Source organism: Berghia stephanieae, chromosome 2, assembly GCF_034508935.2.
Source record: "Berghia stephanieae isolate SIO BIC M18660-M18661 chromosome 2, UCSD_Bste_1.3, whole genome shotgun sequence".
Lineage (NCBI taxonomy): Eukaryota > Metazoa > Mollusca > Gastropoda > Nudibranchia > Aeolidiidae > Berghia > Berghia stephanieae.
In genome coordinates, this window is record NC_088361.1 from 48604678 (window position 1) to 48626186 (window position 21509).

The 21509-nt window shown below is 36.0% G+C and overlaps 1 protein-coding gene across 3 annotated transcripts in view; it reads left to right on the forward strand.

Moving 5' to 3' along the window:
• LOC144965060 (nicotinamide/nicotinic acid mononucleotide adenylyltransferase 1-like) overlaps positions 1-21509 on the forward strand; it is a 96827-nt gene that overhangs the window by 63314 nt on the left and 12004 nt on the right. For 2 of the 3 annotated variants that reach the window (XM_078899954.1, XM_078899953.1), the window contains exons 5-8: positions 11728-11858; positions 13119-13220; positions 14334-14392; positions 15779-15874. In XM_078899954.1, coding sequence (XP_078756080.1) covers positions 11728-11858; positions 13119-13220; positions 14334-14392; positions 15779-15874 — 388 coding nt within the window. Of the gene's footprint in view, positions 1-11727; positions 11859-13118; positions 13221-14333; positions 14393-15778; positions 15875-18964; positions 19010-21509 lie in introns of all 3 variants that reach the window. The other variant, XM_078899952.1, reaches the window with a different exon arrangement.

Below are 21509 nucleotides of genomic sequence, written 5' to 3' on the forward strand. Positions count from 1 at the left end.
GGCAGAAAAGGTCATTTCTCTAACTAAGAGTCCCTTTTGTAGCAGCACTCTTACAGCGGTAGGAAAATCCTCATTCACACCTGAGTTGAAAGTATGCCGATGATGCGGCGGTCAATCACCCCAACTATCCTACTGGAAAAACCAATAACTCTCTCATAACCATTGGCGTAGATTTTGAAGTGTATGATTGAAAAGGGCATTAAACAAAACTTGGAATCTCTTTTCACCACAGTGGAGTGCGGTAACCTGTACTGCGGAGGAAATCACTTTATCTAACAACACGATGCTAGAGCCAATGTTTTGATGTCATTGTCAAACCCCCTCTTACTCAAATCGCTCCTTGACAAAGTCAGAAATGGTTTCATTCCCGATTCCCCTCATTTCCGTGCTATTTTCCCGATTACTGATACTTACTTACTTAATCCTCTTCGGGCCTTGAGGCACATAGGGTGCCCACCAGACATCTCCATTTTTTGCGATCGGCTGCTTTTGCGGTGGCTGTATTCCAGGACAGGCCTGCTTCCTTTAATTCTTTCTCCATGGTCCTTCGCCAGGTTTCTTTGGGTCTTCCCATCTGCTGTCCAGTACAAGGCTGTCTTGGGAAGTGACCCTTTTTCCATTCTGGCCACATGACACAGCCAACGCCATCTTCTTCTTTTTATTTGGCTTTCAATGCTAGTGCAGTCAGCTTTCTTTAATAGATCCACTGTTTTATTTTTTTGTAGGCCAAAATAAATTAAAACTTCTTTTTAAACACTTGTTCTCAAAGGCTTCTAGTTTCTGTATTAAGGAGGATGTCATTTTCCAGCTTTCACTTCCATTAAGCAGTACACTTAAAACATTGCTCTTGTATATTTTCAGCTTTGTCTTTCTCATTATTTGCTTTGATTTCCAAAAGTTTTTCAGCATGCCGAAAGCCCGGTTTGCCTTTTACTGATAACGCTTTACTATTCCAGAAAAAAAACCCATCTCATTTTCATCAGCCTAATCATCATCAGCATCATCAGCTTAATCATCATCATCATCATCATCATCATCATCATCATCATCATCATCATCATCACTATCATCATCATCATCAATATCATCATCATCATCATCACCATTATTATTATTATTACCATCATCATCATTTAAATCCCAAATTTGCCCCCAAAAAAAAATAAATTCCGTGAGTTCATTTATTGAAATGTGTGTGCAAGTCTTAACACGCTAGCAAATTCATTTTACTTCCACCCCCCCCCCCCCCCCCCCCCCCCCTTCTTTTTCTTTTTTCTTTTCTAATGCTTAAGAAATTGATGGTGTATGAAATTACTCCGTTAGCTTCGGGCGATATTCATTGAATCGGCAGATTTTTATTTCTTGGATTTTTAAAAATCGTATTTATTTTATGTATATATTCTTTTTTATTTCATGTATGCCTGTGGCGAGAAAGTCATTTAGCTTAATTACGTTTCGTTTGGTTAGAATGTTGGTATTTCGTCAATATTGACAGATGTCTGGTAATCAACGCCCACATCTTTTCAGGTCTGATAACCGAACGCAATAATGGGCTCGATTTAACATTGTCGTAATGGACAATAATTTATTTGCGTTGGTTTGAGAGTATTTCCATTACAACAATTAACATTTTTGGGTATCAGACCTGCAAAGAAGTGCACGTCGCTCGGTAATGTAATATTTGAAGAGGATGTTGATGGGTTTATTGTGGGATTGGAAAACCTCGGTATGGGCTATTTATAGACTAACAATTGTCTTTGAATCAACCGTAAAGGTTGTGTTTGATCGGCAAATGTGTTTCATTTCACATACTTAATGGGTTCTGAGTTCTGAGTGAGTTTTTTAAAAATTCCGTATTGTGTCAAAGTGTTAGTAGTTAATGTTCAAATCTGCCATTGATAAACCCATACACTTTTTTAAACCCTCTCCTTAACACCTAGATACAGCAAAATCGTCACATTTGTAACGACACAATATACATTTTTAAAAATTCAGATTTATTTTGTACATCACAAACTTTGAAGAATGATCTTTGTTTAATTAATAAGAACATAAAGTTGTTTTGTTGCGAGATTGTTTGAGTTTTGTTGTTTTTTGAAACAGTTTTTCTGCTGGGTAAGCCTGCCATTTTAGTAAAATACTGAAAATGATCGGTACGGAAAGAGTTAAACTTGAGCTTTTATTTAGTGCAATATCCACTAAAAGGACTTTATAAGGGGTCCCTGACCAACAGCAATACGTAGCATGTAGAACGAGACATGACGCCTAGTTAGGTTATATTACAATTTTTTCCCCGACAGAGACAACGCTGTTAACGGCCAGGTGATCGTTTTACACCAGAGTACGGTGACAGAATGTGAGTAAAGAGCCTTTTCCGAGGACTCAGCTATACGCGGAACGAGGCTCGAACCCATTGCCTTCCGATCCGAAAGCGAGTGTCATACCACAAGACCACATAACCGTACACAGAGAATTAATACAATCAGCATCTTTGGTTGAAAACGGTTGAATCTTCGTTGTTGTCATTCGAAGCTCTGATTTCTTAATGCAACTAACTATGGGCTTGATTTGACATTCTTTTTATAAATGCGTTGGTTTGAAAGTATTTTGAGCCCATAACAAATTGAGGTATCGGACTTGTAAATCATATTGAAAGCGATTCCTTCTGCTTTGGTATTCACTAGTTATTGTAATCGATTAAAAAAATTGGCTCCTTTCAGTTCTGTTTAATTTTCTTTAATTCTTCTTCTCTTCCTCCTCCTCCTCATCCTCGACTCTTCCTCTTTCTTCGTCTTTTTTCTTCTTCTTTCTTCTTTCTTCTTTCTTCTTCTTCTTCTTCTTCTTCTTCTTCTTCTTCTTCTTCTTCTTCTTCTTCTTCTTCTTCTTCTTCTTCTTCTTCTTCTTCTTCTTCTTCTTCTTCTTCTTCTTCTTCTTCCTCCTCCTCCTCCTGTTCCTCCTCCTCCTCCTCCTCCTCTTCTTCTTCTTCTTCTTCTTCTTCTTCTTCTTCTTCTTCTTCTTCTTCTTCTTCTTCTTCTTCTTCTTCTTCTTCTTCTTCTTCTTCGTCTCCTCCTCTTCCTCTCCCCCTCTTCCTCTCCTTCTTCTCCTCTTTCCGCCTCCTTCCAACCCTCCTTCCCCCTCCTTCTCCTCCTCCTTCTTCTTCCTTGCCATTATTGTTATACAGCAGTACAGAGATCCAAACCATATTATAATGTCGTAGTTCATTGTGCAGGCGTTTAGGATTTTATGATAAACAATAAATATTTCACTGAGTTCCTGTTTGCCAAGCTTGGAAATATACAAATACTCAGATCTGTAACAGTGTCAAGTGTCTAATCTTGTACCTCTTGGAAGCGCCATGTTCGATGGTTTATTTCTCGTTGATTCAAAAGCAAAGCTAAAGACATATTACTTTAGAAAACATTACTTTGCTTGAATTCTGATAGCGTCTTTAATATTGAATATGTATCCGTCTGTATCTGAATCTAATAGCTGTAATAATTGTTTAATTAATGATATATGTTTTATTTTTGTAAAACGCCTAGAGCTCATATTGCATGAGATGTTGGCGCTATATAATAAAGTGTGCAGTATTATTATTATTATTATTATTATTATTATTATTATTATTATTATTATTATTATTATTATTATTATTATTATTATATAGTAGTAGTAGTAGTAGTAGTAGTAGTAGTAGTAGTAGTAGTAGTAGTAGTACTAGTAGTAGTAGTAGTAGTCGTAGTAGTCGTAGTAGTAGTAGTAGTAGTAGTAGTAGTAGTAGTAGTAGTAGTAGTAGTAGTAGTAGTAGTAGTAGCGTAGTAGTAGTAGTAGTATTGTTGTTGTTGTTATCATCATCGTCATCATCGTCGTCGTCGTCATCATCGTCGTCGGCGTCATCATCATCATCGTCGTCGTCATCAACATCATCATCATCATCACCATCACCATCACCACCACCACCCACTCTCCCCGACAAGACCCCACCAAAAGCGAGTCCACGGTGACTGTGACAACGAGAGGGTTTGTTAATACCGTCAAAACCCACAAATCCGATTTGTCAGAATAATGTCTCCCCCACGGTACACAACAACTGGCAGGCAGGCAGGCCAGATGTCCAAAAGCATTTCAGACGGACAGAAGAGGAAATGAGGTGTAGTGCTTATCCATTAACAGTTGTCTTTAAACCTTGGACTAGATATTATTGGACTCATTGAGTAAAAATCAATCGTTATGAATATGAAGAAGACGAAGAATGGTATATGCAGTGAAGCCAAAACTCCGGTCTGGACCAAAAAATTCCGGGCAAGTTCCGTCAAATTCCGGTGAGGTCAATTTGTTCCAAGGATACCCCCCCCCCCCCCCCCAACCACTACATCATCATTACTGCCACCACTACTACTACCACCACCTCATCATCAGCAGAGCACGATTAACGTGGATGTTTAAGCGCTATATAAATTCATTATTTACTATCATCACTACCACTACTACTACTACTACAACCACTATCACATCATCATCATTACTACCACTACTACTACAACCACCAACACCACATCATCCTCACTACCACCAGTACTACAATCACTACCATTAGGCCTTGGAGCTTTACTTCAATTGAAATAAGGAAACTTTAGGATTGTATTTGGCATTGTGTTTATAATATCATCATCATCATCATCATCATCATCATCATCATCATCATTGCGGTATAGGCCACAGACAAACAGTTTCCATCCTTCTCTATCCTGAGCTAACTTTTTTTTTATCTCGTTACAGTCTTATCACTTCTCTGTTTATCAGCTTTTTAATTCTTCTCCATGTTCCTTCCGGCTTTGTCTGTTATCCTTCATAAATTCTGTCATTGCAGAAACTCTTCGATCGTAATATAATTCTAATCAGTTATCTATTTAGAACTATACAATATGTAACACAATGCCAAAAACCATCCCAATTCCCTTTTCTTGTGTGCGGAAATTCCTCTTTCGGCGTTGAAATTCCTACTGATTGTGTCTGAAATTCCTGTGAGCCAAATTTAATGTTCGCATCTCTGATTATATGAATAGAAAGATCGTTTGTAGCGTCGATGTGTCAGCGGTACTTTGTCTCGTGTTATAACCGAATTCAAGCTATATTTAATGTGAGCAGTGATTGGATGGTTGTCAATGGTTGCGGACTCAGATTAGGGGTCGTATCCTTTGGTAAGGCTTTTTACACACTTTAATCCACGTGACTGAAGTCTAGATATGTTTTTTTTTAAATAAATAGATAAATTATAAACACCATTAAACTTTCATATCTACCAAACGTTCTCAATGCGTTTTACAAGGGGTCCTTGGCCAACAGCAACACTTAACATGTTGGGGTGTAATACATGGCGCTTGTTAGGCGATATTACAATTATTTTCAGACATACAACGCTATTAACGGCCATTTACTCATTTTGCACCTGACTACGGTGAGAGAATGTTAGTAAAGAGTCTTTTCCAAGGACTCAAATATGCGCCGCTCAGAGCGGAGCGGGACTCGAACCCAGGACCCTCCGATCCGAAGGTAAGTGTCATACCACTAGACTATGTAGAGTCCTAACTGTGTTTAACTCACTCAATCCTAGAGATTTTTGCTACTTTTCAAAATTGGAAAAAATTATTAAAAATGAACATGTACATAAGTTTTATTCAACTTCTATGAACATGCAAAAACTAAAAAACATTAGCTTTGATACTACGCCTATAATTTGTGTCTGGGTGGGGTTCCTACCTCCCATAGTGGGCAGGGGGGTACATACTGTGTCTTCTATCCCCTTATAACTGTTTTCCAACATGCTTTCTGTCTTTGTCTTGGAATGAGATTACTTGGTTTTGTCCTGGCCCTGGCCGGGGTCCTAGCTGGGAGGGAAACAGTCAAATGCATAGTTATTGTGTTGGGAGATGATATTTTTTTCCTTGTAAATCATCTCTCTGTTATGTATTATTATATTTGTTATTTTCAATGTATAATGTTAGCATTTGAGTGTATTCCTCTTGGTTGGATTTTGTGCTTGTGTCCGGATGAGACTTAGAGGTGATCTCAAACTATGTACATTGGTGGTGTGCTCTTGGAATCTACATCTGATCCCTATTTGTCCCCAGTTCCCCTATGTCTTACTTTTTCTTGTGTGCTTTAATTGTAATTCTAGAACTTTTTACTATCCCATTTTCTTCCTTTTTACTGGCGCTGATATAACCTAAATGTGTTGCAAGCGCCGTAAAACCCTTAAAAACAAAAAAAAACCACACTATAATTTGTCTCATAAAAAGGTAATAAATAGACATGGGGTAAAAGTAACCGGGGTAAACTATGGATATAGTCGGTGTTAGGGTTGAGTGAGTCAGAATTGTCAGTGACCAAATGGTTGGGATTGTGTCCCTTGGTCAAGCAAATTACACACATTAGTCCATTGGTTGATGTCTAAATAAATACCAATCTTTAGGTTGTCGCGGATATTCAACGTATAAAATAACTTGTACTTCATTGTATGTCATTGTACTTCATTGGGGCAGCGTGGCTTAACTGTACCCGAAAGGTACCGAGTTCGGTCACACGCCCTCCGCTGTGCTGTGTGGCCTTGAGCAAGTCACCTCGCCCTAGCCCAATTCGCGGTGCTGCACTGCGACTGACGCCTGGGTTATTCCAGTCTACCCTTGGAATAGACCCTGGAGACAAATTCCCCCTATTGGATGAGTAAAGGGAATTTTATTTTTATTTTAATTATTTATAATCAGGAATTGACGTCACATTTTATGATGGCCTGTTAGAAGAGTTGAATTAGACAATATTATATCAAGCCACCCAAAAATTACATTTGATTTTTTTTTATTTCGCAAGAATGTAAATTTTTTGACAACATGGGAACGTGACATGTGCCGGTTGTCTTCAAACTGTGGGCTAGACATTGGATATAATATATACTGTGATGTGAGGCACAACCATAAGTGAAATTGGCTTTATTGATCATATTGAAATTTCTTCTTCTTCTTCTTCTTCTTCTTCTTCTTCTTCTTCTTCTTCTTCTTCTTCTTCTTCTTCTTCTTCTTCTTCTTCTTCTTCTTCTTCTTCTTCTCCTCCTCCTCCTTCTTCTTTATTGATCATATTGAAATTTCTTCTTCTCTTCTTCTTCTTCTTCTTCTTCTTCTTCTTCTTCGTTTTCTTCTCCTCCTCCTCCTCTTCCTTCATGTTCATCATCATCACCAGCATGATATTTTCATCATCAACGTCATCTTCATCATCATTTTCTCCTCCTCCTCCTCCTCTTCCTCCTCCTCCTCCTAATGACAATCTACAGTGCACTATGTCTATTTCTTTCCACCTTTAAAACAATCTGTGTTATTGAAAACCTTTGTCTGAAGACCATAAAAGGATTTCATTATTTCACATATTAACGCTTTGAAGGGCCAGGCCTGGGTTTTAGATGCTTTTGGTCGATGGTTTTCGTTCCATCCATCTTTTAGATCTTTTCAAAAAATGAAATTGAAAATAAAAGGAAAGGAAATGGAGAAAAAGAATTATGCATTTGATTCATAAATATTTCTTCTAGCTGACGTTTTAAAACAATGATTTTCACACTGATATTTTTTCAATGGTATTGTATTCGTGTATAACGAGTATATCCGAAAATCTCATACCGAGAGAAACAGCTCGGTGGCTGAGCGGTGAGTTACCTCGTCTTGTCACAAAAGTCAAGCATTGTAATTTGGTCAGTGTCTGGATGGACGCCAGCGAAAGTGGAAGATTCTAGGCCCGATTATGTCTCCGTGGGTAATGCACTTTAAACTATCCCTCTCGACTTGGGTGCGAATGAGTGTACCTGACTATTTACATTGATTTTTTAAGAGTGTTAGTAGTACAAAAAGGGACGCCTAACAGGCAACTCGTACCGTATGAAGTGGAAATATGGTTCTATATGGCCTACTGGGAGAATGAACGAAACATAGTGGAACTCATAGAGCATGACTATATGTAAAAGTTCATATTTATTTTTATTTATCATCAGTATAGTTCGATTTTGAGAAACTGGCTTAGGCTGTCACTTAACCTGGTTTTGCCCCCCCGCACATTTTGTTTTCTCCCCTCCTTTTATTTCCTAAAACAATTCTTATGCTACCGACAAATTGTTTAGTCATCTCTCTCTCTCTCTCTCTCTCTCTCTCTCTCTCTCTCTCTCTCTCTCTCTCTCTCTCTCTCTCTCTCTCTCTCTCTCTTAATCACCTACACTCAGCAGGAAGTGTTATAGTGACAAAACGACCACCACGTTTTATAATCGATTTCTGCCTCTAATCCCCCCCCCCCCCCCCCGCCTCTCTCTTCCCTCCATTTCCCAAATCCCTTCTCTCTCTCTCTCTCTCTCTCTCTCTCTCTCTCTCTCTCTCTCTCTCTCTCTCTCCTCCCCCCCCCCCCCCCCCCCCCCCCTCCCTTCCACCTCCCTCCTTCCCACAACTCATTAGACAGTTATTTTGGTACAGACTCGCGTCATTTTTTTTTCATCTTTTAAATCTTTCACAAGGATGCTAAATTTGTTTCAAATTATAACTGATTCCATTTTTTTTAACCTTCTGGTGATAATAATTGCCTCACTGAACCCCGAGTCGCATTGCTAAACTATTATTGCTCTGTCCTACTCTGAAAAAAAGACATATATTTTTTTTTTTTAAATTTGGCCAGAAAACTCGTCTTCAATTATCGATCGATTAAAATAACCCTCATCTCGACAAACGCTCTCAAACCTGGGACTTCATGCGAAATTCCATAGTTTGAGAGGATTTTTTTTTTTGCCAAGAGGAAGGTCATTTTAACAGATCGATATTTTAAGGACGAGTCTTATGTCTAAAATTAAAAATACTTGTTTGTTTGGGGTTTTTTTTTTTTTTTTTAATTGTTTTTTTTTCCTCATAATTCTGCAAAATGTCAAGGTAAAACCGATAAAAGTCTGGTTATATACAAGAAAATCGATCCTCTAACCTATAATCTCACAAATCTGTTGAAAACATAAACATTGTGGAATACTCTGTCAAAATGCCTTTTTTTTTTAAATGGCTAGAAAACATTTACTTTATTTGGCAAATTCAAATTCAAATTCAAATGTTTATTTTAGGCCATTGGCCAATAAATAGTCATAACATCTCACTGAACAAATCATTCTAACAATTATAATAATGATAAAGGGATAACATGCTTTTAGTTATCGTTGATAGCTTAAAAAACAAGCAATAATAATAATAATAATAATAATAATAATAATAATAATAATAATAATAATAATAATAATGAAAATAATAATGATACTGATAATATAAATGATGACGTTGATAATAGTATTATTATTATTAATAATAATAATAAGAAGAAGAAGAAAAAGAAGAAGAAGAAGAAGAAGAAGAAGAAGAAGAAGAAGAAGAAGAAGAAGAAGAAGAAGAAGAAGAAGAAGAAGAAGAAGAAGAAGAAGAAGAAGAAGAAGAAGAAAGACAAAAAGATGAAGAAACAATCAATTAAAATATCCCACCGACATGCCAACTATTTTGCGATAGTCAAGCAAGCGTCCTGCCCAATGGGTAGCAAGTTATTACTATAGCATAGTCAGTCCGTTTCACGCCACACAAACAGGCCGGGATAAATTCCATGGGCCTAATTAATGACTGAAAGACAAAAGATTCTCAACAATTGTAGTGTGGCTTATCTTGTCACAAAACTTCAAGCAATGTTAAGCTTGGTCAGTGACCGGACGGGTGAAAGTGATTGTGGAAAATTCTGGTACCGACATTGTGGAGAATTCAGGCAACGTTAAGCATGGTCAGTGACCGGACGGTGAAAGTGATTGTGGAAAATTCTGGTACCGACATTGTGTAAACTTCAAGCAATATTAAGTGTGGTCATTGGCCGAATGGGTGAAAGTGATTGTGGAAAATTCTGGTACCGACGTTGCATCCCAGAGTAAGGCACTTTACACACATTACCGCCACTCGACCCAGGTGTGAATGAGTAGTACCTGGCTGTAGTGATTGATGGATGGTGTAAATGAGTGTTAGTACGAAAGGGACGTCGGACGGGCGACTGGTACTCTATGACATGGAAATATGTCCCACGTGGTTATACAGCGCAATATCCACTACTAAACGTGCCCAGAGCGCTTTACAAGGGATCCCTGGCAAACTGCAACACTTAACACGTAGGACATGACGCCTGTTAGGCGATATTACATTATTTTTTTTGGACAGAGAACAGCGCTGTTTACGGCCAGGTACTCATTTTACATATGCAAGTGTAGGGTGAGAGAATGTGAGTGAAGAGTCTTTTCCAAGGACTCAATCATGCGCCGAGCAAAACTTGAACCCAGGACCTTCCGATCCGAAATCGAGTGTCATACCACAAGACCACATAGCCGCACATACATAGACTCTTTATAAAGTTGCAGTTTGTTTTTGTTTTTCTTGATTATTGCTGGCTATTTCAGAAGACCTCTCTAGCGATGAGGATGATGACGATAATGATACACGTTGTATCGCCTCAGGTGACTTCCGATCATGTGGCTTCGAGGTGTTTTGGTTTTGGTTTGTTTGTTTTCTGTTTACTGTTTGTTTTTTTCATTGAAATTGAAATTGTTGAGAATTTTCAGCGTTATCTTCAACTTCAAGTTCCAGTTGGCTCTTTGTTCACTTGTGATAATTGGTGTTCCGAAATTTGAAAAAAAAATAAAACGAAACACACACACACACGAAATCTATTAGATGATCCTGGATGTTTTGATAACTTAGTTTATTTATTTATTTATTTATGTATTTATTTATCCAACGTGAAATGTCATCTCAGGGCAATATTATGTCGGGATGAAAAGGTGCTGAAAACTGATTTTAGTTTTATAATAAAAGTTTGACGTTCGAGTTTGTCTTGTTTTTGTTTTTGTTTTTTTTTTTTTTGTTTTTTTTTTTTTTTAATTCAGACTGCGCAAATATTGTCTTCAATAACAAATAAATAATAATAATAATAATAATAATAATAATAATAATAATAATAATAATAATAATAATAATAATAATAATAATAATAATAATAATAATAATAGATAAATAAAATAAAATTAAAAAACTTTAGCTTTTATACAGCTCAATATCCACTAAACATGCTCAAAGCGCTTTACAAAGGGTCCCTGACCAACAGCAACACGTACAATTTAGGACGGGACATGACGTCTGTTATGCGATATTACATTTTTTTTTCGTACAGAAACAACGCTGTTTACGGCCAGGTACTCATTTTACACCTGAGTACGGTGACAGAACGTTAGTCAAGAGCCTTTTCCAAGGACTCAACTATGCGCCGAGCGAGGCTCGAACCTAGGACCCTCCTCTCGGGAAATTAGTGCCTTACCACTAGACCACGTAGCCGCTGGAGAAGTCTGGATAAAGTCCAACCGGCCTCATAATATGATGCCTCGGGGCTTTGAAGGATTAAAATTGATACACTATAGATAGTATGCGCTTGATTAAGAAGCTCACAATATTGCCATCCGGGAGTATAACGGACCGACACACAAAATTATGTGCAACCATGAACTTTTATAGTCTGGTTCATACCGTTTAGTGAGAATTACTCATAAACGTGGATGGCAAAAAAACAATAACAAAGACCAGGGTGACGTCATCTTCGTTCTATCAATAAATTAAACCCAAGCTCTTTTCCTTCTTTCTTTTCCAGTCTCGGACCTGTCCCACAACAAAGTGCCCAAGATTGAGGTGGAGGAGGACCAGCTACCCTTGATCAGGTTTCTGTGTGGGGCCGATCTCTTGGAGTCCTTTGCTGTGCCTGGGCTCTGGAAGGAGGAAGATGTGAGGGCCATATTTGTTGTCTTGATATCGTCATATCTTAACAATCATCGCTGTCATCATCATTATCTTCATTTTATTCGTCGTCATCATCATCATATTCTCCATAATTACAACACACAAATTAATTATCCATTAGATTCTACATGTACATAATATATGCAGGTCTGACATCCGAATCCACTTATGGGCTTAGTTTAACATTGTTGTAATGGACAAGATTTTACGTCATTTTCTGAGATTTCTCCATTACAACAATGAGCCCATAAGGAATTTGGTTATCAGACCTGCAAATAAGTGCACGTCGATTAGATTCTATTTAATTTAGCTTACTGCTCCTCCAGACTTTCACTTAATTGTTTGTTTTGTTTTTTTTTTTTTGTTTTTTTTTTTATTTGTTTGTTGTTTTTGTTTTTTTGTTTTGTTTTGTTTTTTTTTTTTTTTTGGGGGGGGGGGGGGGGGTAATTTTAACCAGAGAATCTTTAGATCATCATACAATGCTAAAGATGATTCCCAAATTGTCAAAATGTATTTGTTTTGTTTTGGTTTTGGTTTTTTGTTTGTTTGTTTTTTTTGTTGTTTTTTGTTTTTGTTTTTTTTTTTTTTTGGGGGGGGGGGGGGGGTATTTGTTTGTTGTTTTTTTTTTTGTTTGTTTTTTTTTTGTTTCTGTATTTTGTTTTTTTAATCGATACATGGACTTGAACTTAGTTTTCCGGTCATTCTTTTTTTTAATTTCCAAAGTGTTTTGTGGCTGTATTGCTGTTGATACTTCTAAATGTTTTTGTCTTGTGTCTTTGATTGTTTTTGGTTGTTTTTTTGTTTGTTTTTTTTTTTGTTTTTATTCTATGTTAAACGGAAATATATTGATTATTTGTTGCTGTTGGCAAAGACGTTTAGTTTTTGATTTTGTTCTGTGCTTTTATTGTTTGTTTGTTTTATTATTTTTTTTTTGTTTGTTTTATTATTTTTTTTTTTGTTTGTTTTTTTTTTTTTTTTTTTTTTGGGGGGGGGGGGCGATTATGGGGGGTTTTTTTTGTTTACTTTTTCTTTTTTTTTTTTTTTTTTTTTTTTTTTTTTTTTTTTGGTCTTTTTTTTTCTTTTTGTTGTTTGTTTCAATGTTTTAGATAAAAATCATTATTGTTTGTGCTGGCGTTGCTGTTTAGTGTTTACCGAATTGTGTGTGCAGCTCGTCGCAGTGTGTTCAGGGTGTCATCTTTGATCTAGTCTATGAATTATTACTTTACTCATTCCCATGTCCACCAGATTGAAAACATCGTGAAGAACCACGGGCTGGTGGTCATCAATCGAGAAGGTTCCAACGCCGATAGGTTCATTTACGAGTCGGATGTTCTCACCAAATATCGGGTGAGTTGGGTTTTTATTTACTGGGAATAGGGATTGTGGAGACTGTTTGTTGTTGTTGTTGTTGTTAATATATTATTATTATTATTATTATTATTATTATTATTATTATTATTATTATTATTATTATTATTATTATTATTATTATTATTATTATTATTATTATTATTATTATCACTAGTATTATCATCATCATAGTATTTTTTATGGATTGTTTTTGACAGTATTGACAGAGTAAGTAGTGTTCGATTTGAACAGGTTTGATGTATTGTCTCATCTAAGTTATATTTGGTCCCATTTAATGTATCAATACAGACAAATGATGTAGACGTTTTGGATGTCCCCTTTGTCCCTTTCTTTATGTTGATACAAAGCTGCTAGAAGCTGTGGACTGTAAAAAGCAAACAAAAATTAATACAACAGCTTTAGAAAAAAAAGAGCAAAATACCAAACACGGAACATTTGTCGTCCTGGGTGGGGTTCTTGACCCTCCATAGTGGGCAGGGAGGCTCTTACTGTGTCTTCTAACCCCCTATATCTGTTTTCCAACATGCTTTCTGTTTTTATCTTGGAATGAGATTACTTGGTTTTGTCGTGACCCTGGCCGGAGTCCTTGGCTGGGAGAGAAACAGTTGAATGTATTGTTAGGGTTTTGTGGAGATGATACTTTTTTTTCCTTGTAAATCGTCTCTCTGTTCTGTACTGTAATTTTTTTGTGCTGGTGTCTGGGTGAGACATAATTTAGGTAATCTCAAACTAAGTACTTTGATAGTGTGCTCTTGAAATCTTCATCTGTTCCTTATTTGTACCATTTCCTCTTTGTCTTACTTTTTCCTCAAGTCCTTTTAATTGTACATATAGAATCTTTTTACTATCCCAGTTTCTTCCTTTTTTCTGTCGCTGATATTACCTAATTGTGTTGCAAGCACCGTAAAATCCTTAAAAACAAAAACAATGTATTTATGTCTTTATTGTTTATTTGTTGTTGGCTGAAGAACGGAAGGACAACTAGCTGCACATAGAGTTGGCCACCCAAACTTATATTTATATGGGAACAATTTATCCATATTTATCCATATATTTTGTAATGTTGTTTGTTTTTTGATTTTTTTACAGGAAAACATTATCTTGGTGAATGAGTGGCTCAGTCTTGACATTAGTTCCACCAAAATTAGGTACGTAATTCTTCTTAAAGTCTTTGTGTGGCTATGTGGTCTTGTGGTATAAATGACACCTGCTTTCAAATCGAAAGGTCCTGGGTTCGATCTTGTTGGTCGTCAGAGCCATTTGGCCAATGGAGCCAGTATCTCGGTTTCTTTAGCGTGAAACGGACAATAGCAATTGCTTGCTACCCTTTTGACAGGACGCTAGTCTATCGCAAAGTACTTTCCGTCAAATCTAACAGACTCAGCTACCCATTAACCCCGCTGTGGACAGGAGGGGGGGGGGGGTCGGGAAAAAATCTCGACTGAACCCAGGACCTCTTTTGGTCCCTTTGCGTGTGAAGCAAGTGCTCTACCAACTGAGCTATCTAGAACCCCGTGTATAGTTGAGTCCTTGGAAAAGGCCCTTTACTCACATTCTCTCACCATACTTAGTTGTGAAATGAGAACCTTGCCATTGACGGTGCTATGTCAGAAAAAAATTGTAATATCGCCGAACAGGCGTCATGTCTAATTCTGGCCAGGGATCCCTTGTAAAGCACTTTGAACACGTATAGTGGATATTGCTCTATTTAAAAGCTCGGGTTTGTTTGGGGTTTTCTTTTTTTTTTTTTTGGGGGGGGGGGGGAGATTGGGGGTTTTTTCAGAGCCAATAGGCTTATTCATTCATTCATTCTGTCCTTATGTCTTCTAATCTAAATAAAATAGCAAATTACGGACTTACACCTCTTTATGTTCTGACTGTTACTGTTACACTGTTATTTAAGGTTCAGAGTCATCTGAAAAGAAAAAAATTATCTTTGATTTGTGAAGAAAGCACTAAATGTATTACACTTGATTCCTCTTATAATGGACTGGCTTACAACGAATTGATGGAAATAAAGGATGGATGTCTGTACCTCCGTTTTTCCCCTTATTTTTGTATTTAGATAAAATGAAGAATTTCTGATATATAGAACTGTTTTGTTTTGCCTGAGATAATAATGAATTAAGAAATTAGGGAGCAGGTATCGGTGCAAGAAAAAGAACTGAACAAGTATATATGAGGTGCCATACAAAAGAAGAAAGAAAAAACATTCCAAAAAATCAGTCGATCTCGACAGGGGATCAAACCTCAGACCTTCTGATTGCCGATCAGACATGCTGCCATTACGGTAATCAGAAGGTCTGAGATTTTGAGAAGGACCTATTTTTTGGGATGGTTTTTTTTTTTCTTGTATCTTTCTTTCTTGCTTTGTCTGACACCTTTCATACACACTTGTTCATATTTTTAATTTAATAATGATAAATTACATTTATATTGAGCATTTTCAATAGTAGGCCTACAGCGTGCTCAATGCGCATATTTCTTTCTATCGGTGCTCCACTCCTCTACACATAATCTTCTTACTTCCACAGGAGAGCATGTCGGAGAGGCGAGAGTCTGAAGTACGTGGTCCAGGACGCTGTCATAGACTATATCAAAGAACACCGGCTGTACGGACTGCCCGACAAGTAAGGAAGTGTCTGGATGTGTTACCTCCCCCTTGTCCCCGTTAAGATCTCACATCCCGGTAGACGTCTGCATTATACACTAGCCCACTGTTGAATGAATTTTCCCTCCACTATCAGTCAGCATGTTATGATTTTGTTGTTACGATTTTTAAAAATTTTATGTCCAGTCTCATTTTACAAGACAATACTGATTTCATTTTTTAGGTTTTAACTGTGCTTCTGTTTATTTTACTTTATTTTTTATTTGTTCAATTTCCCCATGACTCATATACAGACCTGCCAACTACTACGAAATAAAATTTCGTAAAACTACGGATTTTTGGATCCAAACCGGCAGTTTTATAAAGATCTTTGGTTCAATAAATCTTCTTGAAAACAACGTTTTAATGCCGTAGCTGATAGTCTATAAGGAAGTTAAAGGTGAATATTTAACTTATTAATGACATATTGGTAATTTTTACTTGTAGTTCTAGTGTTAAAACCCCTGAAAACTACAGATTTTTGTCTCCAAACCGACAATTATATAAAGATCTTTGATTGAATAAAACTTCTTGAAAACAAAGTTTTGATTCCATAGCTAGTCTATACGGGAGTTAAAGGTCAATATTTTAACAGATTAATGACAAATTGGTAATTTTTACTTGTAGTTCTAGTGTCTAGTATGTTAAATAAAATCCCTGAAAATTACGGATTTTTTCAAGTCCTGGTAGATTGGCAGGTCTGCATATCTTTCAGGCTATCCAAATTTCAGGCATTGCTATTCGTAGACCTGTCAACCAGTATGATTTCTCATATTTTAATACACTTTGACTTTGATGGCCAAAATATGATACTATGGGAATATTGACAAAAATAATATGCTGAATGCAAAAAGTAAGTTTGTAACAAAAGGGGTAAAAGGGGACATTAAAGTAAAAGAGTTGAAGGTTATTGAGTACGGCTATGTGGTCTAGTGGTATGACACTCGCTTTTGGATCAGTACTTCTGGGTTCGAGCCTCACCTGGTGCATAATTGAGTCCTTGGAAAAGGCTCTTTACTCACATTCTCTCATCATACTCAGGTGTAAAATGAGTACCTGGCCATTAACAGCGTTGTCTCTTTCCGAAAAAAAAATTGTAATATCGCCTAACAGGCATCATGACCCATCCTAAAATGTTAAATGTGGCTGTTGGCCAGGGACCCCTTGTAAAGCGCTTTGAGCATGTTTAGTGGTTAATACACTATATAAAAGCTCAAAAGCTCAATTGAGTATCGTCTCCAATATGTGAACAAGAGTAACCAGACATATAAATGTTACAGCAATTACAGGATTTTCATTTCCTCTAATAGCTTGACAAGACACTATATATTCACTAACGAAAGAGTGAAAAATGGAGAGGCTTCGGATGGGAACAATACAGACAATGGATGTTTCCGGTATAAACCCTTCATCAGCACAACAATAAACAAATTAACGTGGAAGACAATTAAAATAAAATGCAATATAACTTGTATCGTCTGTACTCGATGGTGGTTGGAGTATGCAAAACGTCCATTGTCTGTATTGTTCCCATCCGAAGCCTCTCCATTTTCACTCATTCGTTAGTATTTTCACGATCTCAGGCTTCAGACAGCCCCCATCATTCTCTATATATTCACTGACTGTTAGGTTTGAAAGTTTGGATACGGTAGTTGCTCATTTTGATAATTTGATTCTTTGCGGGGAAATAAGAGAAAAACAAGCAGAAATTTTTAAATTAATTTTATGAGTCTTTTAAAATGGTTAAGAATAGCTGGTAGGTCCTAAGTCTGTATTTGTATTTGCATGCTGGGAATGTACATGTTATAATTTTATAATCATACAAAAGAAAAGAGCCCGCGTGTATAAATGTTGACATTGTTTGTCTTTTTTTTTTTGGAAGGGGGGGGGGGGGGGGGGGGGGGGGGGGTTGTTCAATATATTCATATTAAAGGTCTTGCCCAACCATAACAACAACAAAAATGTTAATAATATAATATAGAAGTTATTATAATGACACTATAGTTGCATTCAATGTTAAGAGATAGATAGAATTATCATAACAATAAGGTGCTGTTATTGTAGACTTAAGGAAGAAAAAAAAACAACTTGAGCTTTTATATAGTGCAATATCCTCTAAAATGTACTCAAAGCGCTTTACAAGGGGCCCCAAGCAAAGAACAACACTTAACATGTAGAATGAGACTTGACACTGGTTTGGTGCCAATTGTTTTGTTTTTGTTTTTTGATTAAGAAAAGCTGTTACCAGCTAAATCATTTATAAACTTATTATATAAGTTGTTATAAGTTTACGTTTTAATTAGAAAGAAGGAGACATGGTTCTATATTTGATACCAAAGTGAGGTGTACTCTACAGTTGGCTTAACTTTTACATTCAGTTGAATGCCTTTTCCTATCATTTTTGCATGAGATGAAACTTCAATTTCTGATTATTTATTATTTATTAGTAACGTTTTGTTTATTTCATAAGAAAGTAGAGATTAGGGGGGGGGGGGGGGGGTTGCGAGTTCAGGGAATGCAAATTTTGTAAATTCAGTATTCTGCAATTCTCTGCTTATGCCAGTGCTCTAGAGTTCATTGTTTTGCTTGCATAACTCTTGTGACTTGTAATCTGCTGACTTTCATGAAAATCTCTCAATACAAGGTTTTTTTTATTTTGTATTCTTTATCTTTCTGAATCTATTTCAACTTTTTGGCTAAAAAGAAGTATAAAATCATAAAATCATAATTTGTGTAGCTTTCTTGCCATTCGAGAAAGGAGGATTTTTTTTTTTTCATTTTCTGCCCATTTTTAAAAAATATTTTAGAGATTCTAATCAAAGCAAATAAATTAAATTTACACAAATTTTTGTTTGGTTGTTTTTTTTTTTAGTATCAAGGAATTTAAATATTATATTTTTAGTTCTATGGTGCTAGACTTTCACTTAAGTGCTCAGATATGCTTTACAATTGTAACCGTCCAGCAATTTAAATTTGGATTATAAAAAGTCATCAATTGCTTGATTGAGAGCCATTTACGTTTTGCTTCACCTTTATTTTTTATTTTTTCTTAAACTTAATTTACAATCAGCATCAGTATGCAACCTCTACTGTGTGTTGGGGAAGTTATTTTAGGGTAAGAATCGCTGTCGTTATGTATATTATTTTCTTACTATAAAAACTAACTTTTACTTTAATTTTCTCTTTTTATTGCTGTTGTATTCTTTTTTTTTTTTTTTTTTTTGTCATTTCTCTTTCATCACGGTACCACTTATTTTTTTAAATAGATTTTTAGAAACATGTTTTAAGTTTGCAAGTGATTCATCGGTATTCTACTGCAGCCTGTTTTATGGGGTTTTTATTTTGTTTTGTTGGGGTTTTTTTTATGATTTCGAAATTATGGTTAATTTCCATTTAAAATAAAACTTTTTTGGAACAAATTTTCGAAATAGTGAAATTAAAATTTGAGCTTTTTCAAAGGGCAAATCCATTAAATATGCAACTTGCGTTTTACACAATACAGGTTGTTATTGTAGTAAAATACTTAAATAACTCCCCCCCCCCCCCCCCCAACAAAGCAGACACTATTGTAGTCAGGTACTCATATTACACCTGAGTACGGTGAGAAAATGTGAGTAAAGAGCCTTTTTCAAGTAGTCAAATTTGCACTGTCCACAATGCGATTCAAACCTTTGACCTACATGTCTCAAGCCGAGTGTCTTACAACTGAACCACAAATTCGAGCATAAGTAGTGTGTATCACATCAATTGCTTAACTACCAGCTGTGCCATCATAATGCTGCATAATAAATGTATTATTCTAGTTTCGTGGGTGAAAATCAGGCAATAAAAAAAGTTTTGGTCTGTGATTGGCATGAACTAAATTTGAACCTAAATCAATCCCTTATTTTCCTCATTCTGTTGGTAGATTTGCATTTTAATTCAACCGTGAAAATGGAAGTAAAATGTATGAATTTATAAAACCATCCCAAATTGTTGATAACGGGACTGAATGTTGCATAGAGACTGTTCACTTCTTTGTTTTCTTGTATGTTAATTATTTCATAACCCTGTTTTTTTATTTTGTTAATTTTTATTTCTTTTTCTTTTGCCTTCACAAAATCATAAGGCCTTAAACTCAATATGATGTCGCAAAAAAGCCAAGTGTATTTAACTCGAAAGATAAATAAATAAATAGACAAATATACTTTTAAAATTTAAATATACTTGACACTTTCTATGTTATGAGCCGTGTGCTAAATAAATTTATATAACTCATATTTGCTTGTTTTTCTTATTTTCTTTTTTTTTTTCAGTGTGTATGAAACAGTGCCGGAAAAAAAGCAGAAAAATACACACACAAAAAAAAAAAAAAAAAAAAAAAAAACCATCCCAAAATAATCAGCCTGCCATTTTTAGTCAGGCAGATATTTGGGGGAATTTTTAAATCTTGTATTTTTTCTTTCTCGCTTTGTCTGGAAATGTTTCATTGTTACTTTTTCAGATCTTTATCTTACACCAGTGCCTATGCCCTAGTTTTCCAATTGTTTTGTTTTGGCACACTTTCTTATTACTGTGTACATATATATACAGCATTATGTTATGTCAAATATGTTGATGATAAGATTCTTACTATATGTCAATGAATTATATCAAGAATATACTTTGATATTTTTAGTTTTTTTCAATCTTGTGTTGGCTTTTTTTTTTTTAATTATTTTTCTTTGTTTTGTCGAGTAGTCTCTCTATTAGAGTTAACGGCAGCCACAGTTTGCTCTATTACATAGGCAACCCCATATTCATGTCTTTACATAGTAATCAGGTTTAGTTTTGATTAACTCTGTATATAAATGGGTTCGTATAAGAATATCTAATTAGAACATTTTTTCTTGGTATCGTTTTAGTTATGGATATATGTTGTGCGGCTATGTGGTCTAGTGGTATGACACTCACTTTCAGATCAGAAGGTCCTGGGTTCAAGCCTTGGTCGGTGCATAGTTGAGTCCTTGGAAAAGGCTCTTTACTCTCATTCTCTCACCGTACTCGGGTATAAAATGAGTACCTGGCCGTTAAGGGGGTTGTTTCTGTCTGACAAAATTGTAATATTGCCTAACAGGCGTCATGTCTTGTCCTACATGTTAAGTGTTGTTGACCAGGGTCTCCTAGTAAAGTGCTTTGGGCAAGTTTAGTGGATATTGCGCTCTTTAAAAACCCAATTTGCTACTTAGTACAGGTCTTTTGTACATCTGTCTGAATGGAACCTTTGGGTACTTTGGGTGTGTTAGACAAAACATACGAATAGAATTGCACTTGGCTTTACTGTTTTCTGCTTCAAATATCCCCATTATATTTAACTCTTTGCTTAAATCTTGATCATTTCTCAGCCTTTATATTTAAAATCTAAAATCTTTTACACCTTCCTATTGCTGGTTGTATCCCATTTCTGTTGCACTTTATAGTATAGCGATCATGCCCTTGTTAACATCAGTTTCTGCAGAATTACGAACAATAACAATTGCATGCTATCCCTTGGATAGAATGATGGTCTATCACGAAGTACTTTTTGCTAGATCGAACAAACCCGTCTATCCGATCATTGCTGGGTGGATAGGAAGAGTCAGAAAAATTCTCAACGG